We start from the raw sequence: 20,622 nt of genomic DNA, 5'->3' as shown, positions 1-20,622 counted from the left end.
ATTTTTTGTGTTGGAGGGTGGGGGTGAAAACACTTGAAATATCCAAATATAGATGAAGATACTGGTAGTGTAAGGCACAGCAAGGGACAGGTGTTCCTATACTGCATTCAGAAGAGTTGCCCACAACAGTACGTTTCAGTCCAACAAGAAAGGATGCATTGTACGACCTAGCCCTTGGAAATGAGGTGAGCCAAGCAGATCAAGTAACAATGGGGGAAGCATTTAAAGAGTAAGTGATCATTGTCTCAAAGTTCAGGACGGTGGTGGAGAATGATACGCAACAATCCAAAATAAGAAAAATAAACTAGTGGAGAGCGGACTTCAGTGGGACATGAACACAGCTGGGCAGGATTGGCTGCACCAAGGAGGTTCCTGGGTAAAACAGTAACTGAACAGTGGGCTACCTTCAAAGAGCTGATGTTTCAGGTACAGTCGAGATATATTCCCTCAAATGGGAAACGTAGGGCAAAGAGACTCCTGGATGGTAAAGGAGGGAGAAATTAACATTAGAAAAAAAGTTCACTTAAGACAGGTGCAAGGCAGAAAATACCAAGAGAACCAACAGAAATGCTGAAGATTTAGGGGAGAGGCCAAATGCAAATAAGAGAAGCAAACAGTAATTATGAGAAATGACCAGCATCTAACAAAAAGGGGAATTTCAAAGCATTCGGTAGGCACATACATAGCAAAAGAGCAGTTACGAGAGGACCAAGTCCAACTGAAGATTAAAAAGGGGATTCACACCTGCATGACTGAGCTGATAAGTGAAAACCTTACACCTGTCATTATAAAAGAGGATTCTGATGTTGGAAGAAATTCTGCCACTAGAAGAGTTCAAAAATTAATAAGGAAATAGTGCTGGAAGTGACAGGTACTTAAACTTGACAAGGGACCAACTGAGACCCATCCGAGGATTTCAAAGGAAGTTGTGGGCCAGAAGACTGGAGAATTGTGAACATTACACAGTCTTGTTCAGGAAAGGCTTTAAAGAATAAACCCAGCAACTACAGATCAGTCGGTTCAATTCTGGTGATGGGGAAGCTTCTAGAGACAAATACTCAGGATAGAAGTAGTAGTCACATGGAAAAAAGGTAAGGTGATTAGGAACAGCCAGCATGGATTTCAAAAAACAATGGCTCGATAAGGGTATGCTGGTGATATGCGGTTTACATGGATTTCCAAGTTTTTGATACATTGTCACACAATAGACTTGAGAATGTTATAGATATGGGTGTTATAGATCACAGCCAGGAACAGAGATCCAAAATTGGCCGAGTGATGGGAAACAGAGTAATGGTCAATGGATACTTTAAGACCCGAGGAACGTTTGTACTGGAGCTTCCCTGGATTCAGTGTCAAGATCTTTGCTTTTCCCAATATATATTATGATCTGAATCTTCATGTGCAGGTGACAATTTCAAAGTCTGCAGATGATAAAAAAAACTTGGAAGAATTGTAAATTGAGAGGACGGCAGGATGGAACTCCAAAAGGACTTTGATAAGTTGGAGTGGGCAGATAGGTGACAGATGATGTTCAATGCAAAGAAAAAGTATGAGCTGATGGATTAGAACATGGCTAAAAAGATACAAAACAGAGGATAGCTATAGACAGACATCTCTCAGATTGGAAAAGGAGTTGAAACTGGTGATCGCCAAGGATCAGCGCTGGGACCCTTGCATTTTCTGATTTATATAACAATTTGGAGATGGGTGTTGAGGCAAAAATCTCTAAATTTGCAGATGGTACTAAGCTAGGGAGAAAGTGAATCGTGAAGATGATGCTGAGCAACTTCAGAGACACTGACAAGTTGGCAAAATGGGCAGGCACTTGGCAGATGAAATTCAATGCAGAGAAATAAGAGGTAATGCATTTTGGTAGAAGAAAGAGAGACAATATGGTACAACTTAGAGGGGAACACAGGAGCAGAGGAACTTCAGGATTCACATGCATAATTGAAGTGGCCAGGCAAGTTGAAACAGTTAAGGTGGCTTTATATGATCCTTGGGTTTATAAATACAGGCAAAGAGCATAAAAAGCAAGGAAGTGATGCTACAACTCTACAAATCATTGGTCAGACCACATCTGGAGTAGTGTGTTCAGCTCTGGATTCCTGGTTTAAAGGAAGGATGGTTAATGCCCTGGGGAGTACAAAAGGATATTTACCAGAATGATACCACAAATGAGGGATTCTACATACAAGAAAGATTAGAGAAATTGAGCTTACTCTCCTTGGAGCAGATAAGATTAAGAGATGACTTTTCAAGTGTTCAGAATTTTTTAAACAATTACAGAGTTAAGAAGGATATTCCGTTTCCATTCGTTGGTAGCACAGAATCCCTACCAGTGTGGAAGCAGGCCATTCAGCCCAGTGAGTCCACATTACCCTCCAAAGAACATCCCACCCAGACTTACACACATACTCTATCCCTGTAACCCTACATTCCCAACAGCTATACCACCTAGCCTGCACATTCCTGGACACTATCTTTGGATTGTGGGAGAAAACCGGAGTACCTGGGGAAACCCACACAATCACAGGCACAATGTGCAAACTCCACACAGTCACCCAAGGCTGGAATCAAACCTGGGTCCTTGGCCACATGAGGCAGCAGCGCTAACCACTTAGCCACTGTACCACCCAGACATTAGTAACTAACGATCACAATTTCGAGATCGTCAGAAAGACAGTCTTGAGCTAGATGGGGAGAAATGTCATTGATTAGAGTGTTGTTAGGATCTGGACACGCTGCCTGTGAGCATGGTGGAGGTGGATTCCATTGGAGGTTTAAAAAAAAGAGAGCTGGATACATATTTGTAAGTGATGAGCTAGAGGGCTACAGAGATAGAGCCAGAGAATGGGACTAACTGGGTAGCTGAACAGCTGATACAGACATGATGGGTCAAATGGCACACCTTCTGTACTGTAAATTCTACAATTCTACGCACTCTGGTCAGAAGAACACTGAAAGGCAACATAAAACAGGCAGTACAATACTAAAGGTGGTGCGCTGGTGCACCCTGTGAGCGCACAGAAATCATTAAAGGTGGCAGTACAGATGGGGAAAGCAGTTAATTAATACAGTGACTTCAACATTATTAGGGGCGCAGAGTACAACAGCAAGGAGGTGATGTTGAACTTGTCAAATGATGTTTTGTACTTGAGCTGAAATATTAAAATATGGTTGTTGGCGCCACATTATAGGGAAGATGTGAATGCATTGAAGAGAGCGCAGGAACAATTCACAAGAATGACTTTAGGAATGAGATTGAAAGCTGGGTTATGAGGATAGATTGAATAACCTTGGACAGTTCTTGTTGGAAAGGTGGTGGCTGAAAGGAGATTTGGTTAAGAGGTTTTCAAAATCATGAGCGGGCTGAATAGAACAGTAGGAATAGGCTGCTTTTGCTTGTGGAAAGAACAAGAACAAGAGGGCATAGATTTAAAGTGATGTGAGAAAGAAGCAAGGATGATGTGAAAAACAACGTTTAACACAGTGAGTAGTTAAGGCATTTGATGCTTATTTGCATATAGTGTACAAGTACATAGGGAAAAGACAGGAGATCAGTACTAAGTAATGATGCTCACTGTAGAGGTGCGCAAGCACAATAGGATGAATGGCCTTCTTTTGCACCATAACAATTTTATTGGACATTGGGTTTGGCCAATAGCTTGCAGGTAGCAAACAGCCAAGGAATACACAGTTTTGACTTGATCCACTATTCTTTGGGACATAAGAGTTATCATATGCACCATACCAGCACTGAAATTCATATGCTGTATTACTCACTAGTATGATCAGAACATCTGTTAGTTAAGAACATCACTCATGTTACTAATGCATAATGAGCAATCATCGAGCTTCACTTGTTGCTTGAACCTTAGTCTTCCAGGCTAATTGAACAGTGTATCCCTTAAGGTGTTTGCAATAGGTATTGTCTGTATCCAGCCAGCCTCTCAAAACTCAAAACAGTGTCCAACATTAAACAGGATTCCACAATTGAACATTTGCCAAATAATGCAGAATATACTCAAATATGCAGACAACATTTTAAGATTAACAGTCAGGGTCACTTTGTGGCACACTTATGCAAACTGGAAGATATATTTATTAACACAGGGCCTGATTTTCTTTTTACTACCACTGCATCTGTTTCAAATCATTACATATGTGACAGTCATTCATTTCTCAAAATGATGTCTTCTTCTTCAGAGTCAATCTGTCAGATTTAAATTTGAGCAAAGCCTGGCAATTAGCTGTCAGTCATCTAACTGGTGCATTGCCCATGGCAACATCTCTACCAAACAGAAAACTTGCTAACCAATCAGAATCCATTTGCCAATCAATACTGTTGTCATCTCAGTATAAAATCCTGTCTTCTCTTTACACCATTGCTTGCAAACATCCTTTTGCATGCAAAATGAAAAGGTTCAACAAAATGCATCTTTTCAGCAATACTCTAGTTCTGTATTACCAAACAACCAAGTTCAATACTAAGGTCTTAAAAAATGATTTATTGGGTCCAATATTTACCCTTTGCAGTACTGTTCCTTTGATAGAGTACCAGCTTTTACAAGGTGATATAACAGAATTCCCATGTGTTCTCTTGCTAGTGCACTTCTCTCCAAAGTTGACTCGATGCCACTTCGAACAAAGATGTGCAAAGTCTTAGGTGATTCAAGCTCCTGCACGCACTGCGATGCTTCCTACAGAAAATTAAGCAAACTTGCAATTTGTTTTCAGAAATTCCACACAAACCAGTGTTTTATAAATTTGCCTAAATGTTACATTTGTGAATGCACAATTGCCTGTTATCAGTAATTACATTATTCTGTTCCTGAAGTATGGCCACACAGTTGAAGGTTATTAGAAACTGTAATAATTGCACAAGTTTCTTGATTAATTAGTAGGCTACAGGCATTGTGGTTTTGGTAGTTGCTATAGTTGGGGAGGTAGTCTACAAATTCACAATGTTTTCCTTAGTACAGCTGCATTTTTGACAAATCCATGACAGGCATAGCTATGCTATAGCTAAGTTGCTGGCTGTTATGGGGTCTTTGCTATACAAGCACTGTATAACACTAAAAACTATAGCACTGAAAACCTGAGCTAGTTTTAAAGAAGTCCATTGTGTAATCTAGAACGGCACAATCACCTGAACAAACTCCATCGTCTAATCAAAAGTTGCATGCTTATTTTGCACTTGCCTTTATATCATTGATATGCAAATATTCTTCAATGATTGCCTTGGATTTCTTCTCAAACTCTTCTTCAGACAGGGCAGGCTTATCAGGTGTCACAGATACAGAGACCGGTTCAAGCTTAACTATAAATTAAAAAGAACACACAATTAAGTTTTTTTTTTAAAAACATTTAGCTCAATACTGCAGCTTTTCTACAGCTCAAATGACTATCAAGTTGATAATCCACCACACAGTATGTCTACAGCTCTCAAATGCCTGACAGCACAGGACCATCCAGCCTCCTCTTTGGTCCTGTGGTCACCAAATATAATTTTAATCAGTTTTACAGCACTTCGGCTCACTAGTGTCTGCACCAGCCATCAAGCAGCTAAGTACTCTAACTCCATTGCCCAGCACTTGGCAGATAGCCTTCAAGTGTTTCAAGTGTTCAGCTTATTACTTAATTGTTGTGATGATTCATGTTGAGTTTTCTTGCAAATCCTGTAAATGTGTGGATTGAAATACTTTTGTAATAGCTTTTGTTCAAATTTTATGAATGAAGTATATTTTTTGGGAAAGTCATTAAATAAAGCACAACAGCTTTCCAACTGTCTAGACAGGAAAGTTGCTTTCATTAAACATTGAATACTCAAATATGTTTTCGAAAGCTTTGCCCTTAAATTTTTTTCCACAATTCAACAGCCATCTTACACAGATCTCATGCAGAGACGTTTTCCCTTCAGGAGCTACAGCATTAGTGCCTGTGCCAATGGAACCACTGAGCCCTAGAGTCGAATACAGCACCACCTACTCTCATACCCTCAAATGTTTACGATTCCCCAGAACTCATTTTGTTAAAAACTCAGTTGTCACTGGGAGCATCTCATTATACATAAAGACACAAGGTCACTAACTGCTTATTTTTCTGTTTAAAAGAAGGTTTTTTTTCCAAGCTTCTAAAATTATAAGACTGCAATTTAATGACTGAAAGGGATTTTGCTCCATGGAAAAATGACAGCATTAAAACAATAGTATAAGGTTGGCAAGCCTAGCTTCAACAGTAAGGCAATGCCCACATATACTGGAATCAATATTAACATATTGCTCCATCTTCGGGAGCGATACACACTAAATGACCTAACCCAATACCTGTTGCTAATACAGATATTTCAAAACAGTGATTAACGTGTAGTAAATGAGTAGGGGTGTTCTACAACTCAGTTCAATTTAACACACTCCTTAATTCAACACAGCTCTAACCAGGTTTATTTAGTGACTATGGAACTAGTAAAATTACACTTAGCTAACTTCTGGAACATTTCTTGCACAAATAGCATAATGGAAACTAGACTCCAGCAGCCACTGCAGTACAAATAATTTTATCCAATTATTGAAGAGGTTTTTTCACTAGACAATAAATAGTTGCTTGAATGACTTGAAATCCCATGAACATAACTAAGCATTCTAGCAGGATCTATAGTTGACCTTAAAATCCACTTCCAATAAAATAAAATTGGTGGGTAAAAGGCACAATCTCTCAGGCAAAACACAGTTTTGAGAGAATAATCTTCGTGCTAACGCCACACTATTTTCATACAAAGTTAAGTCAGATCCCCAAAGCCAGTAGTCAACAACAGCTGAAACCAATGTAACAAAAGACTTTGGAACATTACAGTTGAAGGGCTCTTGGGGTATAGTGGCATTTTTCCTACCTGTGAGCCAGGAGGCACAAGTTCAAGTCCCAATAGCTTCATAGGTGTTTAATAACATCGATAAACAGGTCAATTAGAAAATATCTTGAACACTGTAGTTACAAGCTCTTATGATGCAGCTGTAGAGCCAGGAGGACAAGGTTCAAGTCTCAGTTACTCCAAGTGTATAGTAACATCTCTGAACAGCTTGATTAGAAAAATATTTTGACAGTATGGCTACACAGCTCAAAGAGCTCAGTTGGCAGAGCGCTAAGCTGAAGATCTAAAATTTCCTGGTTTTGACAGTGAATCCCCTCTGTTTTAGGGCTCTTGAGGTTCAGTGGTAGTGTCCCTACCTCTAGACCAGGAAGCCTGGGCTGAAGTCCTGTTTGCTCCAAACGTGCGCAATAACATTCCTGAACAGGTTGATTAGAAAATTTCTTGAACAGTGTGGTCAAGGTTCTTGCGGCGCAGTACTGGTGTGTCTCTACCTTTGAGGCAGGAGGCATGGGTTGAAGTTACACCTATTCTAGAGGTAAACTGACTAAGTTTATTAAAAATATCTTGAACAGTGTGGCCAAAACTTAATATATTGTTCAAGTAGGAACTTAATCTTCTTGAATATAACTGACATATTAGAACTTATTAGATCAGACACAAATTAGTAACAATAACAACAGATTACGGATTTAAAATAATCAGGGCCAGTGATCTTTTTAATCTTATCATGAGCTGCAAAACATGATGAAACTGCACACACTGTGATCAAGACTGCGCAGAATTGACAAGAATATCACAGTGGGCGTGATAATGGTATACAAGAACTATTGATTTTTCACTTTTGTGATCTGACTTTCATTGCCTGGGATTAAAATGGTTTACCACGATGACCTCTCCACCTGGACATAACATGGGGAAAAAGGTTATGCGTAAGGGAACAAAAAGAGTGCATATGGACTCAACGGTGCATACAAAGGTACTCAGTTAAGAACCTAGTAATTTGTACGACAGAAGCAGCTCCAGCAAATCTTGCTAGAAAAAGCTTAAAACAAAATCAGTACGAATGCAGTTTAGGACCACGTAGCCCAGCACATGGTTGTGTATAGGGAAAATTCATTTTTTTTCAAAAATCCTGTTCATTAGAACAGTATTTCAACAAGAGATAAATAAAAAATTAATTGGAGCCAATTTTTTTTCTCAGAATTCTATTTAATATTGCATATTCTCTCGTTCTAAACTCCAACAACGTCATGCAACTTACCAGATTCTCTGCTCTGATCTCGCACATGTCCTCGATCTCTTTCTTCTGTCATGCTGGCCACACGTCTGACTGGCTCTTGAGAGCTTCGTCGTTCTCGCTCCCTGCTTCGGTCATCTACTTCTTTGCTATAGCTTCTCTTAGTAAGTTGAGGTCTGTTACGATCACTTCTCTCAAGTTTCTCAGCACGGTCACTTTTGTCACACTTTTCACCATGATCAATTTTCTCATTTCTGTCATGACGTTCACTCCTTTCAAATCTGTCTCCCCTCTCACGCTCCCCCTTTTCACTTCTATCACGACTTGAACTACTCCTGTTGCCAACCCCACAACAGAAAAAAAATCAGTATTACACAATTGATCACAATTAACTCAAATTTGACTAAATATTATTGTATGCAACTTTTATTTCTGCGAGATTCACTTGTAAAACAAATTTAGGTTGAGAGAAAAAAAGTTTTGCATTTATCCTTTCTATAAGCTCATCTTAGACAGGTATGAATCACTTTTTCCACGAACCTCTTTTTCTGATAAAGCACTGAATTTCACTGATATCAATTTCCAATTTTTCAGCAAAGAGATACCCAGATGTAACAGCTGCATCCTTTGCATCTGCCCATATAGTCTACTTAAGTACTACAGATTATTTATTTCTATTCCTAAAGTACTGCTTTGTATCTGGCATCATATCATTTGAGAAGTAATGCAACTGTTTTTGATTCATTTTTTAAGGGTACATTTTATGCACAGCTTAAAATTAGCATTTGTTACTTACTTTCCAAAATGAGTTAATTCAAGTCATGTAGTGCTGCTGTTTCCAAATTAAATAACATAAACAATGGAGTACACCTATTTAAGAAGTAAATTTGCATTTCTAATCTATGTAGTGGAGTTGAGTTTTAACAACTGAAAAACACTTTTTAAAAAATGCACCAGACTTATAAGCTCAGTCACCAACTTGCCTGGGGACAACTCTCCGTGCATCAAAATTGTCTGTAGACGATGACTGTTGGAGAGCTGAAAATCTGTTCAATGTGGCTGGCCTTCCTGAATCCACACCTAAGCACATAAATAGGAAATAATTATTCATGCCTGTAGACAACTCAGAAATCAATACACAGTGACACTTGATTAGATTTCACTTTGACAACTAGATGCTACATCACAGGAAGTTTTATTTTTCAAAAAGTTAAATACAGATGCATCAAAACACCAGGGATTAAAAGTCAAAATGATGATCAAAAGTTGCTTAGGCTTGGCTCACATTCTCCTGGGAGTCTAGGTGGTTGTGGTATCTAATGGTTGACCTAAGTGTCTGAAGTGATAAGATTTGAATGAGTGGATATAGAGAAGATGCTTTCACTGGCAGGGGTAGCATAACAAACACAATTTAAGTTATGGGCCACCCACACACAGCATAGTAACAATATGAAACACTCTTCTCAAATAAAAAAAATTGTGGACAAATTAAATGTTTGAGACAGAAATCAATACATCTTTATTCATAAAAGTCATTCTGGGGTGTGTAGAGGCAGACAAAGAGTTTAGTTATAAATGCAGGAACAGACTCAAGAAATACACAGCCCTCTGAAAATCTTACTTCTTCTAATTAAGCAGTCATGGTCCTTAACGTGCAACATTCAATCAAATGACATGCAAATCAAACTCAAAATTAAAAGCAGTAATGTCTACAAATTTAAAAAGTGGGTAAATCAAAGTCTGTTTAAAAAGGGCAGGCAACAACTAATGTAACAAATTCCTCAATTTGTTTAGTCTCTTCTAAAGTTGTGATAAACACTAGGGCATTTCAATCACACACTTCGATCCTTACACCCACTTTCCAATGAAGTGACCCTGGACTAGCATCGACCATATGTCAAACCATGGTCATTCCTGGTCTGTATGGCTCAGTGTTAAACGTAACATGAAGCATACAGGTGTCAATAAAAGAAAGCCGCTGCTCAAAATTTCACCCTAACAAAGTAGGGAGATAACAGATAAAAGGTAAATTGAACAGATCAAAATTAAACCAAAAATGGAAAAAGGGGCTAAGTTAACACAGTGTGGAGCTGGAGGAACAAAGCAGGCCAGGCAACATCAGAGGAGTAGGAAAGTTGATGTTTCGGGCCTGAAGAGGGGTCCCAATCCAAAACGTCAACTTTCCTGCTCCTCTGATGCTGCGTGGCCTGCTGCGTTCCTCCAGCTCCACACTGTTATCTCTGACTCCATCATTGGCAGTTCTTACGATCTCCATGGAAAGAATGTTTTCCACTTTCCCTCTGTACAGTTTATTTTAGGGGATTTGTTTTTGCAGGTTAAGATTAAAATTGGTAACAAAATTATTCTCAATGGTCAACAAATTTAATTACTAGGACATAACAGCAGTTGCAATAATATTGGGAGTATGCTCAGTGAATCTATCACTAATCTAATCATTGCTGAAATAGTCAGTTGAATCTGTTTCTATGTTGGCCAAGAAAGACATGTCACAACATTGTATTCAGAGAGAAAATACCTGTGTCATTAGGTTTGCTTCCAGATCCACCACTGCTTCCTTTAACCCAGCCGCCAAGTCGACCTGCTGGTGCCAACACTTGATTACTGTAATCCATGGCCCCTGGCTATTTACAGAAATTGGGAAGAAATTCTGGTAAAGAAGAAATTGCTCATATTTAATATACCAAAACATGCAGTTAAACTTCAAGAGGACAATAGCCCCGCACCTTAGTAATCTTGCTTAGCCGATTAGTATCGATTGGTCTACTATTTTTTGCGATTGGCACAGTATTCCATCCAGCTTCATCAATGCCTTGACTTCCTCGGCCACCTAGGGACATCAGATATTTAACTTTTAAAAAAACTCAAAGCAAATGTCATGTTAAAAATCATAGTTGAAGACCAGCTAGACCAGCAGCTCCACCATCAGCTACGTAAACGAATTTGCCCCTGCGTTGCACATGAACGAATTAAGAGTTCAATGTCATCTAGTTTTAAGAAATGTACAACTTGCTACTTTCAGTGAACATCAGCTGAGTGAGATTATTTATTAATTTGAACTGTCCAAACTGCGTAGGTCTATTTGAAATAGTGCATGCTGGGAAGAAATCCTCAAATTGGTAAGGATTCCACTCTCAGAATAAACTTATACGTTGGAGAAAAGTACCTTTTGTAACTTGTATCAAACTTCAAAGCAAACCAATGACATGGCAGTGCAACTATCCACTGTAAAATGCCAATCAAGTTAAAAACAAACATGTTTCAGGATTAGGAGGTAACGTTTCAAATTTTGCTCTTTTCCAAAAGAAAACAATTTTCAAAACAATACATAAAATGTCAATAGAGTTGGATATACCCAACTATTACAGTAACTTATGAAAGTTTCTTAAATGTGATGCTGATAGAAATGCTTGCAATCTACCTTCATATTTAGTGAGAGATGAATCATAGAATCCCTGCAGTATGGAAACAGGCCCTTCAGCCCAACAAGTCCATGCTGACCCATCCCCCATATCCCACCTAATCTACACACCCCTCAACACTATGGGTAATTTAGCATGGTCAATCCACCTAGCGTGCACATTTAAAGCAGCAAACACTGGCTCATTTGAAAAGGCTGAAGAGATGACTAGAAATAACATAGTTGGTCGTAAGGAAACTGGTAGTCACATGGCTTAAGCGACTGTTTGGATATATTACTGTAAATGACATGTCTGGTTTTATGGCTGTCAGGAGTTCTATTTTGTTTGAATATTGTTTGTAGTTCAGTTGAGGTACAGTGCGAGAACGAGAAGTTATCCAGTTCACGCTCTGACTTTGAGAAAATCTCTTTTGGAGAATCCAGTGTAATAGCTGAAAAAATCTGACGCAGTTGTTCTTCTGAACAGCCTCTGAATTCTTGACGTACCCTGAATAAACTGCGTTTAAAAGTCCATGTAATAATTGCCTGCACACCAGACATGGATTGAAAACCATCTTGAATACATGATATCTCATTCTTTTTACTTTCAAGAATGAACAATTTCTCCAACCTTGATTTTAATAAAAAAGCTCTTACAATTAAACTCACCAGCACAACTGGTGCCAGGAGCACCTCTCCTTTTATCCTGTTTGGATAGGAGCTGCTGTTGTACTCTTAACTGCTGTTGATGTTCTTCTATCTGAGCATCCCTGTGAATCTGTTCCAATGTCTTGGGTCCCTGATCACCTCTTCGCGGCACCCAGTTATTCTAGAGATTAATACATGTTTATTTCACATTTCAAATAAACAATCAATATGATCTTTTATCCCAAAAAATGTATTGTTCTCATCAATCGAGATATCCCTTGAAAATAATTTAATACCAAAACATATCAAGAAAAGAATGGAAAATACAAGTATGAATATCACTATGGTAAAATTTTTGCAGCTTTTTCATGATCGTTTTTGATACGCTGCACAGCAATTCAGAATTAGGAACTAGAAAAGGCCAATCTGTCAGAACTATTGAAACATTAACATGGTTATCCTCTGGCTTCGATAGGTGTTTGATACAGAACAAGCTGGATACACACACAGTTAGCAATTTTTAGCTGTTTATATTCAGTAATGAGTAATGGAAGTACTGAGCTTCCCTAAATACTTGGTTATTTCTGACCAAGTTCTTTTTTGGAAAAAAAAAACAGCAATGATATTGGAAAAGCAGAAAATGTACTTTTCTGAAAATATCAGAACGTAACTATGCAAATACACAGGACAAAAATATTCAGAATTTGTTTGTGGCATTTTTACGAATCAACATTAACACCGTTACAAGTCAATTACCATCTTAGTCAAGTGAACTCACTTGTCGAAGATCGATCACATCCTGCACCATAAAGCGAATCCGAGATGAAGTTTTCCTTTCTTTAATAATTTTTTCCATCTGATTAAAATATTGATCCATTCTAGGCTATAGGTAAAACACAAGGACAGAAGGTTACTTATTCAAAACAGAAATCAGGTACATTAATAACTAGTTATTACTGTACTGAGTACTTTGGACAAATTTTTTTTTTTTTAAGAACTTACTTTGGCTTTTTCAAAATCCAAGTCTTTGCCTATTGTTGTTAATAACCTACATAGGCATTCAAGTGATTCTTCATCATGGTTCTTCAGCAGCTTCACTATACAATCATGCATAATTGGTTCTGTTAACATTTTCAGTTTGAAAAGTTCACCAATGAATTTGATATTGCCTAGTGATCGACGCCTAGCTTTATCTCTTGCTTCCTTTAGCTCTTCTTGGAGGCGGGTTTTCTCCTCAGACTGGAATAAAAAGAATTCACATATTACAAGTTTAAATCAAAACCATAGCTCTGCAACATTTAAATTCAGTAACACAACAAATTACGAGGTAAATTCTGACAATTGTTCATACATATGAAATTGTACCAGCAAGAGTTAGTAGTTTCAATGGGTGGAAATGAGGAAAGAAACAAGACAGATTTATTGGATTCATAAAATACATTAAAATGTTCACAACATACTTAGCAGCAAACAATTCAAGAGAATTTATTTTGGATTGAAGACCTACTGCTATTGATATCTTGTATTATTACGCTGGACGAAAATATGAAATCAATAAGTTCGGATTCAGCCTGGCTTTATATAAACGTGAATAAAAAATTAGCTTCATGCCCAGCTTTGGACAATAGTGAAGCTTTAAAATGGAAGACTGAGCATCAAACTGGTAAGGGGTGTTTTAATGGTGACAGACTCCATGACACCATTTAAATTAACTGATTCTGGAGAAGCATAGGTAGCATAAATTGTTCAACAAGGTAAAGTAATGCTTTTGTGCACTCTAGTGAAGAATACTACTGAAGCTGTATAAGTTACATAAGAGATAATAAGGTGTAGAGCTGAATGAACACAGCAGGCCAAGCAGCATCAGAGGAGCAGGAAAGCTGACGTTTCGGGCCTCGACCCTTCTTCAGAAAAGGGGGAGGGGAAGGGGGTTCTGAAATAAATAGGGAGAGACGGGGAGGCGGATAGAAGATGGATAGAGGAGAAGAGAGGTGGAGAGGAGACAGACAGGTCAAAGAGGCGGGGATGGAGCCAGTAAAGGTGAGGAGGTAGGGAGGAGATAGGTCAGGTCAGCGAGGACGGACAGGTCAAGGGGGCAGGATGAGGCTAGTAGGTAGGAGATGGGGGTGGGGCTTGAGGTGGGAGGAGGGGATAGGTAGGAGGAAGGACAGGTTAGGGAGGCGGGGACAAGCTGGGCTGGTTTTGCGATGCAGTAGGGGGAGGGGAGATTTTGAAGCTTGTGAAGTCCACGTTGATACCACTGGGCTGCAGGGTTCCCAAGCGGAATAGGAGGTGCTGTTCCTGCAACCTTCGGGTGGCATCGTTGTGGCACTGCAGGAGGCCTAGGATGGACATGTCGTCTGAGGAATGGGAGGGGGAGTTGAAATGGTTCGCGAATGGGAGGTGCAGTTGTTTACTGCAAATCGAGTGCAAGTGTTCCGCAAAGCGGTCTCCAAGCCTCCGCTTGGTTTCCCCGATGTAGAGGAGGCCACAACGGGTACAGCGGATACAGTATACCACATTAGCAGATGTGCAGGTGAACATCTGCTTGATGTGGGAAGTCTTCTTGGGGCCTGGGATGGGGTTGAGGGGGGAGGTGTAAGGGCAGGTGTAGCACTTTCTGCGGTTGCAGGGAAAACTGCCGGGTGTGGTGGGGCTGGAGGGGAGTGTGGAGCGGACAAGGGAGTCACGGAGAGAGTGGTCCCTCCTGAAAGCAGATAAGGGTGTGGAGGGAAAAATGTCTTTGGTGGTGGGGTCGAATGGCAGATGGCGGAAGTGTCAGAGGATGATGCGTTGGTACGCGAGGACGAGGGGGATTCTGTTTTGGTTGTCATTACTGTACTCAGTAAAGAGCTCACCTTTGTCCCCCTCCACCCACACATCAACAAATACTGCTCACGCTTGGACGTTGAACAGTTTTTCCACCGCCTCCGCCTCCACGCTTACTTCTTTAATTGGTGAGCCTAACCCTCCCCCTACTGACACCTTCTCCTACCTCCAACACACCCGCTCCTCCTGGACACCACCCCAAGGCCTCCTACCCTCCCTCGACCTCCATCTCCATCTCCAACTGCCGTCGTAACATCAATCACCTCAACCTCTCCACCCCTCTCACCCACTCCAACCTCTCCCCCGCAGAACGTGCAGCCCTCCGCTCCCACCCTAACCTCACTATAAAACCCGCGGACAAGGGAGGCGCAGTTGTAGTATGACGCACTGACCTCTACAATCGCCGAGGCCAGGCGCCAACTCTCCGACACCACCTCCTACCGCCCCCTTGATCATGACCCCACCCCCGACCATCAAACCATCATCAACCTCACCACCGCAGGTGACCTCCCACCCACAGCCTCCAACCTCATCGTTCCCCAACCCCGCACCGCCCGCTTCTATCTCCTTCCCAAAATCCACAAACCTGAATGCCCTGGTCGACCCATGGTCTCCGCTTGCTCCTGCCCCACCGAACTTATCTCCACCTATCTCGACTCCATTTTCTCCCCTTGGTCCAGGAACTCCCTACCTACGTCCGTGACACCACCCACGCCCTCCACCTCCTCCAAAACTTCCAATTCCCTGGTCCCCAAACGTCATCTTTACCATGGACGTCCAGTCCCTATACACCTGCCCGAAAGACCCTCCGCTTCTTCCTGTCCCGCAGGCCCGACCAGTCCCCCTCCACTGACACCCTCATCCGCTTAGCCGAACTCGTCCTCCCACTCAACAACTTCTCTTTCAATTCCTCCCACTTCCTACAGACAAAGGGGGTGGCCACGGGTACCCGCATGGGCCCAAGCTATGCCTGCATCTTTGTAGGTTACGTGGAATAATCCCTCTTCCGTAGCAACATTGAACCTAAACCCCACCTCTTCCTCTGTTACATCGACGACTGTATCGGCGCCGCCTCATGCTCCCACGAGGAGCTCGAACAGTTCATCCACTTCACCAACATCTTCCACCCCAACCTTAAGTTCTTTTGGACCATCTCTGATACCTCTCTCTCCTTCCTGGACCCCTCTGTTTCCATCTCTGGCATCCGATATCCGTTTCAAGCGCCCCAACTCCAACAGCTACCTAGAATACACCTCTTCCCACCCACCTTCCTGCAAAAATGCCATCCCTTATTCCCAATTCCTTCGCCTCTGCTCCCAGGATGCGGCATTCCACTCCCGAACATCTCAGATGTCCTCGTTTTTCAAGGACCGCAACATCCCCCCCCTTAGTGGTCGAGAACGCCCTCGACCGTGTCTCCTGCATTTCCCGCAACTCATTCCTCACACCCCCTCCCCACAATAACAACCAAAACAGAATCCCCCTCATCCTCACGTACCACTCCACCAACCTCCGCATCCAACGCATCATCCTCCGACACTTCCACCATCTGCAATCCGACCCCACCACCAAAGACATTTTTCCCTCCCCACCCTTATCTGCTTTCAGGAGGGACCACTCTCTCCGGGACTCCCTTGTCTGCTCCACACTCCCCTCCAGCCCCACCACACCCGGCACTTTTCCCTGCAACTGCACAAAGTGCTACACCTGCCCCTACACCTCCCCCCTCAACCCCATCCCAGGCCCCAAGAAGACTTCCCACATCAAGCAGATGTTCACCTGCACATCTGCTAATGTGGTATACTGTATCCGCTGTTCCCGTTGTGGCCTCCTCCACATCGGGGAAACCAAGCAGAGGCTTGGGGACCGCTTTGCGGAACACCTACGTTCGGTTCGCACTAACAACTGCACCTCCCAGTCGCGAACCATTTCAACTCCCCCTCCCATTTCTCAGACGACATGTCCATCCTGGGCCTCCTGCAGTGCCACAACGATGCCACCCGAAGGTTGCAGGAACAGCACCTCATATTCCGCTTGGGAACCCTGCAGCCCAATGGTATCAACATGGACTTCACAAGCTTCAAAATCTCCCCTCCCCCTACCGCATCCCAAAACCAGCCCAGCTTGTCCCCACCTCCCTAACCTGTCCTTCCTCCCACATCAAGCCCCAACCCCATCTCCTACCTACCAGCCTCATCCCGCCCCCTTGACCTGTCCGTCCTCCCTGGACTGACCCATCCTCTCCATAATGCCCCACCTACAGTCACCTTTACTGGCTCCATCCCCACCTCTGATCTATCTGTCTCCTCTATCCATCTTCTATCCACCTCCCCGTCTCTCCCTATTTATTTCAGAACCCCCTTCCCCTCCCCATTTCTGAAGAAGGGTCTAGGTCCGAAACGTCAGCTTTCCTGCGCCTCTGATGCTGCTTGGCCTGCTGTGTTCATCCAGCTCTACACCTTGTTACCTCAGATTCTCCAGCATCTGCAATTCCTACCATCTCTAAGTTACATAAGACATAGTAATAGGTGCTTTTGCTTGATAATAGGATGTATCAGCATATACGGAACAGAGTCCATTCAAATTCTGAGGGACTGAAAAAAAACCCACTTGTACCACGTCTACCATATATGTTTTTTTTTTCACTTCCCAAATAGGACTAAGAATGCCACAAAACACTAATGATCTCCCAGATGTGTAAAAACATTGGCATTAATGATTGGTTTCAAATTCCTCATGATCATTCAAAATAGCCACACAATCTGTCCATTAAGCTGCACTATGCTTCAAATCCAATTGCCTTAATGATGCGGCAGAGGAAGAAAAGGGAAGCAAACGGTGCCCTTTTCATCGCATCATCTTGTGGGTCAAGGCACCCCGTGTTTCCAAAGATTTGTAGAACAAGATAACTAGTTCTTATTTCATGCAAATTCAAAAAAGAAAAAGAAAAAGAAAGAAAATATATGTCTGAAGAAGGTACGGTCTGGTAAGGGAGAATAGGAAGTAGTAGGCTCAGGTTGGATTTGTCCTACGTTTTGTGGACAGGACACACCTGGGCAAATTAGCCGGTAGATGCAGTACTCTAGCCACATTAGAACAACTAGGCAGGGGCATGCCCAATTTTGGAGCACAAGTCTTCACCACTTTTTTGAAAAAAAAAGAACAAAAGTACTGTTTATGGGAGGTGGGCATTACTGTCTGGACCAGCTCAACAGTTTCTCTTATGGCTTGCCGCTACAACCACTGTTCAACGATCACTTCCATCAGCACTGTCGTTACATCTGCACCGTCATTACATCTGCACCAGGCAGACTGGGGAGGATATGATCAAGTATTTTACACCTCATTAGTTCCTTCAAAACCTGCCACGTCCAGTCTAGTAGCTAGATCCTTTAGGATTCAAGCAGCTCAGTTGTAGTTACTAAGCCACTTGTTGATGGACATTGAAGTCCTTCAGTCAGAGTACGTTCTATGGCCTTGCCACCCTTCGCACTTCTTTTGCAATTCAACGAGGAGAATGGACTCGAGGGCTCCCCAGAAAACTCCTTTCCAAACGAAGACCACTGCACCACCACCTCTGGTAGGTCCATTCTACCAGTTTCATGCAATTTGAATTTTCTGTAGCAATGTGATACAACTGAGTGACTTGCTAAACTATTTCAGAGGGCATTTACCAGATTGCTGTGCATGTGAAGTTACACGCAGCCCAGACCAGATTAGAACAGTAGATCTCCTTCACTAAAAGACATTAGAGAACGAAATGGATTTTTATGACAATCAATGGTCTCATGGCCACCATTGCTTGCCATAGCATTTAAATTATTTTAGTTTCCTCAACATTATTATACAGATAATTTAAAATGTAGCAAAAATGGAAAAAAGCAAGACAAAGCACATCTCACCAGAATTTATACATGAAGGCATCTCAATCTCACTCAATTCTACCAAAAATGCGCAATTTACTTTAGATTATTTTAGAAGATACACTAAATTAATTACCGTAACAGCAGCATCAATTTCTCTCTGTTTTTTGTCTATTACTGCATCATCATCTTTGTCTTTTTCAAACTCCTTTTGACATCTGTTTAACAGCAACTTCCGAAAATTTACTGTTGCTCCAGGTTTATCTGGTATTGGAACTTTGAGCTGTTAAAAATACAGAAGCAATAATGTAATCTTAAAGTAGACAGTGCATACGATCACACATGCATGGTTTTTAATTCCAAATACAACTTCGATTGCTTCTCACATTGTAAAGTTACACATCCTATACAACAGACACAGATTGAAAGGTAAATGGTGTATAAAAGTATAAACCTCTGGTTTATTTGGACAATTGGAGGTACAGATAGATATATCTATTAAACTAGAATTGAATACCAAAGCTACCTTCTTCAATTCAACATGCTTACCAGGCAGCTTTGTAACTTTCTAGCCATTTTTTTTTTTAATTATAACTATTAATAATTTATCAAACATGTTGGAATACCTCAGATGGGAGGTACACTTTACATCTAGAAAACCCAGATGAGCAGCATTGTATTTTTCATTTATTGTCTATATCTCAGCTAGATGTTGATTGTTTTTAAAACTCACAATTACTGTTAGCATACTTCCAAAGCAGAAACAGGAGCTCAAGGCACTTACTGTTGTAAGACAGCGGCACATGTTGGCATAGGCAACAGAGAAGTTTGGTTCAGAAATAGCTTTTTCAAAGACCAGATCAATTACTCCCTTTAACCGCTCTTCATTGTCAATCGTCAAATCTGCCACTTGTTTCATCAACTGCTGGAACATCTGAGGGGTCAATTTGTTCAAAATACTGCGAACCTTTCGGAACAGCTCCTAAGCAAGAAACAGAGTACAGTGAATATAAATTTTTTTAAAACCTGTGTATAAATATACACGCAATCACAGAAACAGGACTCCGTGTTTCAACCAATCATTTGCAAAAACATTTATAGCACTAATGCAGAAATTATAACAATGAAAATTGTGCATGATCGCATCAATTTTTCACACTGCGTGATCACGAAAGGTTGGCACTGATTGGAGGGTGAAGACAGAGTATACCACCATAACCATCTTTGCGGTTGTACATTTATGGCTTCCTCCAGCAAGTTGTGGTTAAAACAGACTTTAGAATAGTAGGATACCAGCTCATAATTCTCATCCTGCAATTTCCTAATGAGCAAGAGTCATATATTTCTCTTGAGGAACAGGAGTGAGGTAGAGGAGAAAAAGGCAATTGCTGGGAATCTTTGTACACACAAAGCACGATTCGCAATTTCCTTCAAGCAAATAGTGCAAGAATTTCAATTTTTTTTCCCAACTGACAAGGCACAGTCAAAAGTGAGTCTCAATGATGGACAACAGTAAAATGATTATTTAACCTCATAGTTGCAATACAGAGTTAAAAGAAGCATTCAAAATTAGAGTGAAACAAAGAAGCCAAATAAAGTTCATTTTTCTTTGAACAACAACAGTTTAAAAGCCAAAAGAATTGCTGATGAGAATCAAAAATATACTAACTCAAACCACATTTATTTTCAACACAGTCAATATAGTGTGGAGCTGAAGGACCACAGCAGACAGTTGACATTTTGGGCCTAGACC

The 20,622-nt window shown here is 41.2% G+C and overlaps 1 protein-coding gene across 1 annotated transcript in view; it reads right to left on the bottom strand.

Annotated features, from left to right (window-relative positions):
• eif4g1a (eukaryotic translation initiation factor 4 gamma, 1a) overlaps window positions 1–19,850 on the bottom strand; it is a 35,692-nt gene extending 15,842 nt beyond the window's left edge. Inside the window, exons 1-11 of the mRNA XM_048604245.1 lie at window positions 19,654–19,850; window positions 19,006–19,152; window positions 13,180–13,416; window positions 12,956–13,060; window positions 12,199–12,358; window positions 10,856–10,959; window positions 10,648–10,753; window positions 9,095–9,191; window positions 8,136–8,446; window positions 5,208–5,326; window positions 4,534–4,706 (exon numbers count right to left, since the gene is read on the bottom strand). Coding sequence (XP_048460202.1) covers window positions 4,534–4,706; window positions 5,208–5,326; window positions 8,136–8,446; window positions 9,095–9,191; window positions 10,648–10,753; window positions 10,856–10,959; window positions 12,199–12,358; window positions 12,956–13,060; window positions 13,180–13,416; window positions 19,006–19,152; window positions 19,654–19,803 — 1,709 coding nt within the window. The 5' untranslated portion in view covers window positions 19,804–19,850. The remainder of the gene's footprint in view (window positions 1–4,533; window positions 4,707–5,207; window positions 5,327–8,135; window positions 8,447–9,094; window positions 9,192–10,647; window positions 10,754–10,855; window positions 10,960–12,198; window positions 12,359–12,955; window positions 13,061–13,179; window positions 13,417–19,005; window positions 19,153–19,653) is intronic.
• Between the last annotated feature and the right edge of the window lie 772 nt (window positions 19,851–20,622).

The sequence above is a fragment of the Rhincodon typus genome, chromosome 13 (assembly GCF_021869965.1).
Source record: "Rhincodon typus isolate 14 chromosome 13, sRhiTyp1.1, whole genome shotgun sequence".
Taxonomy (NCBI): Eukaryota; Metazoa; Chordata; class Chondrichthyes; order Orectolobiformes; family Rhincodontidae; genus Rhincodon; species Rhincodon typus.
Note: the sequence above shows the minus strand (reverse complement) of the source record. Positions and strands in the feature narration are given on the sequence as shown.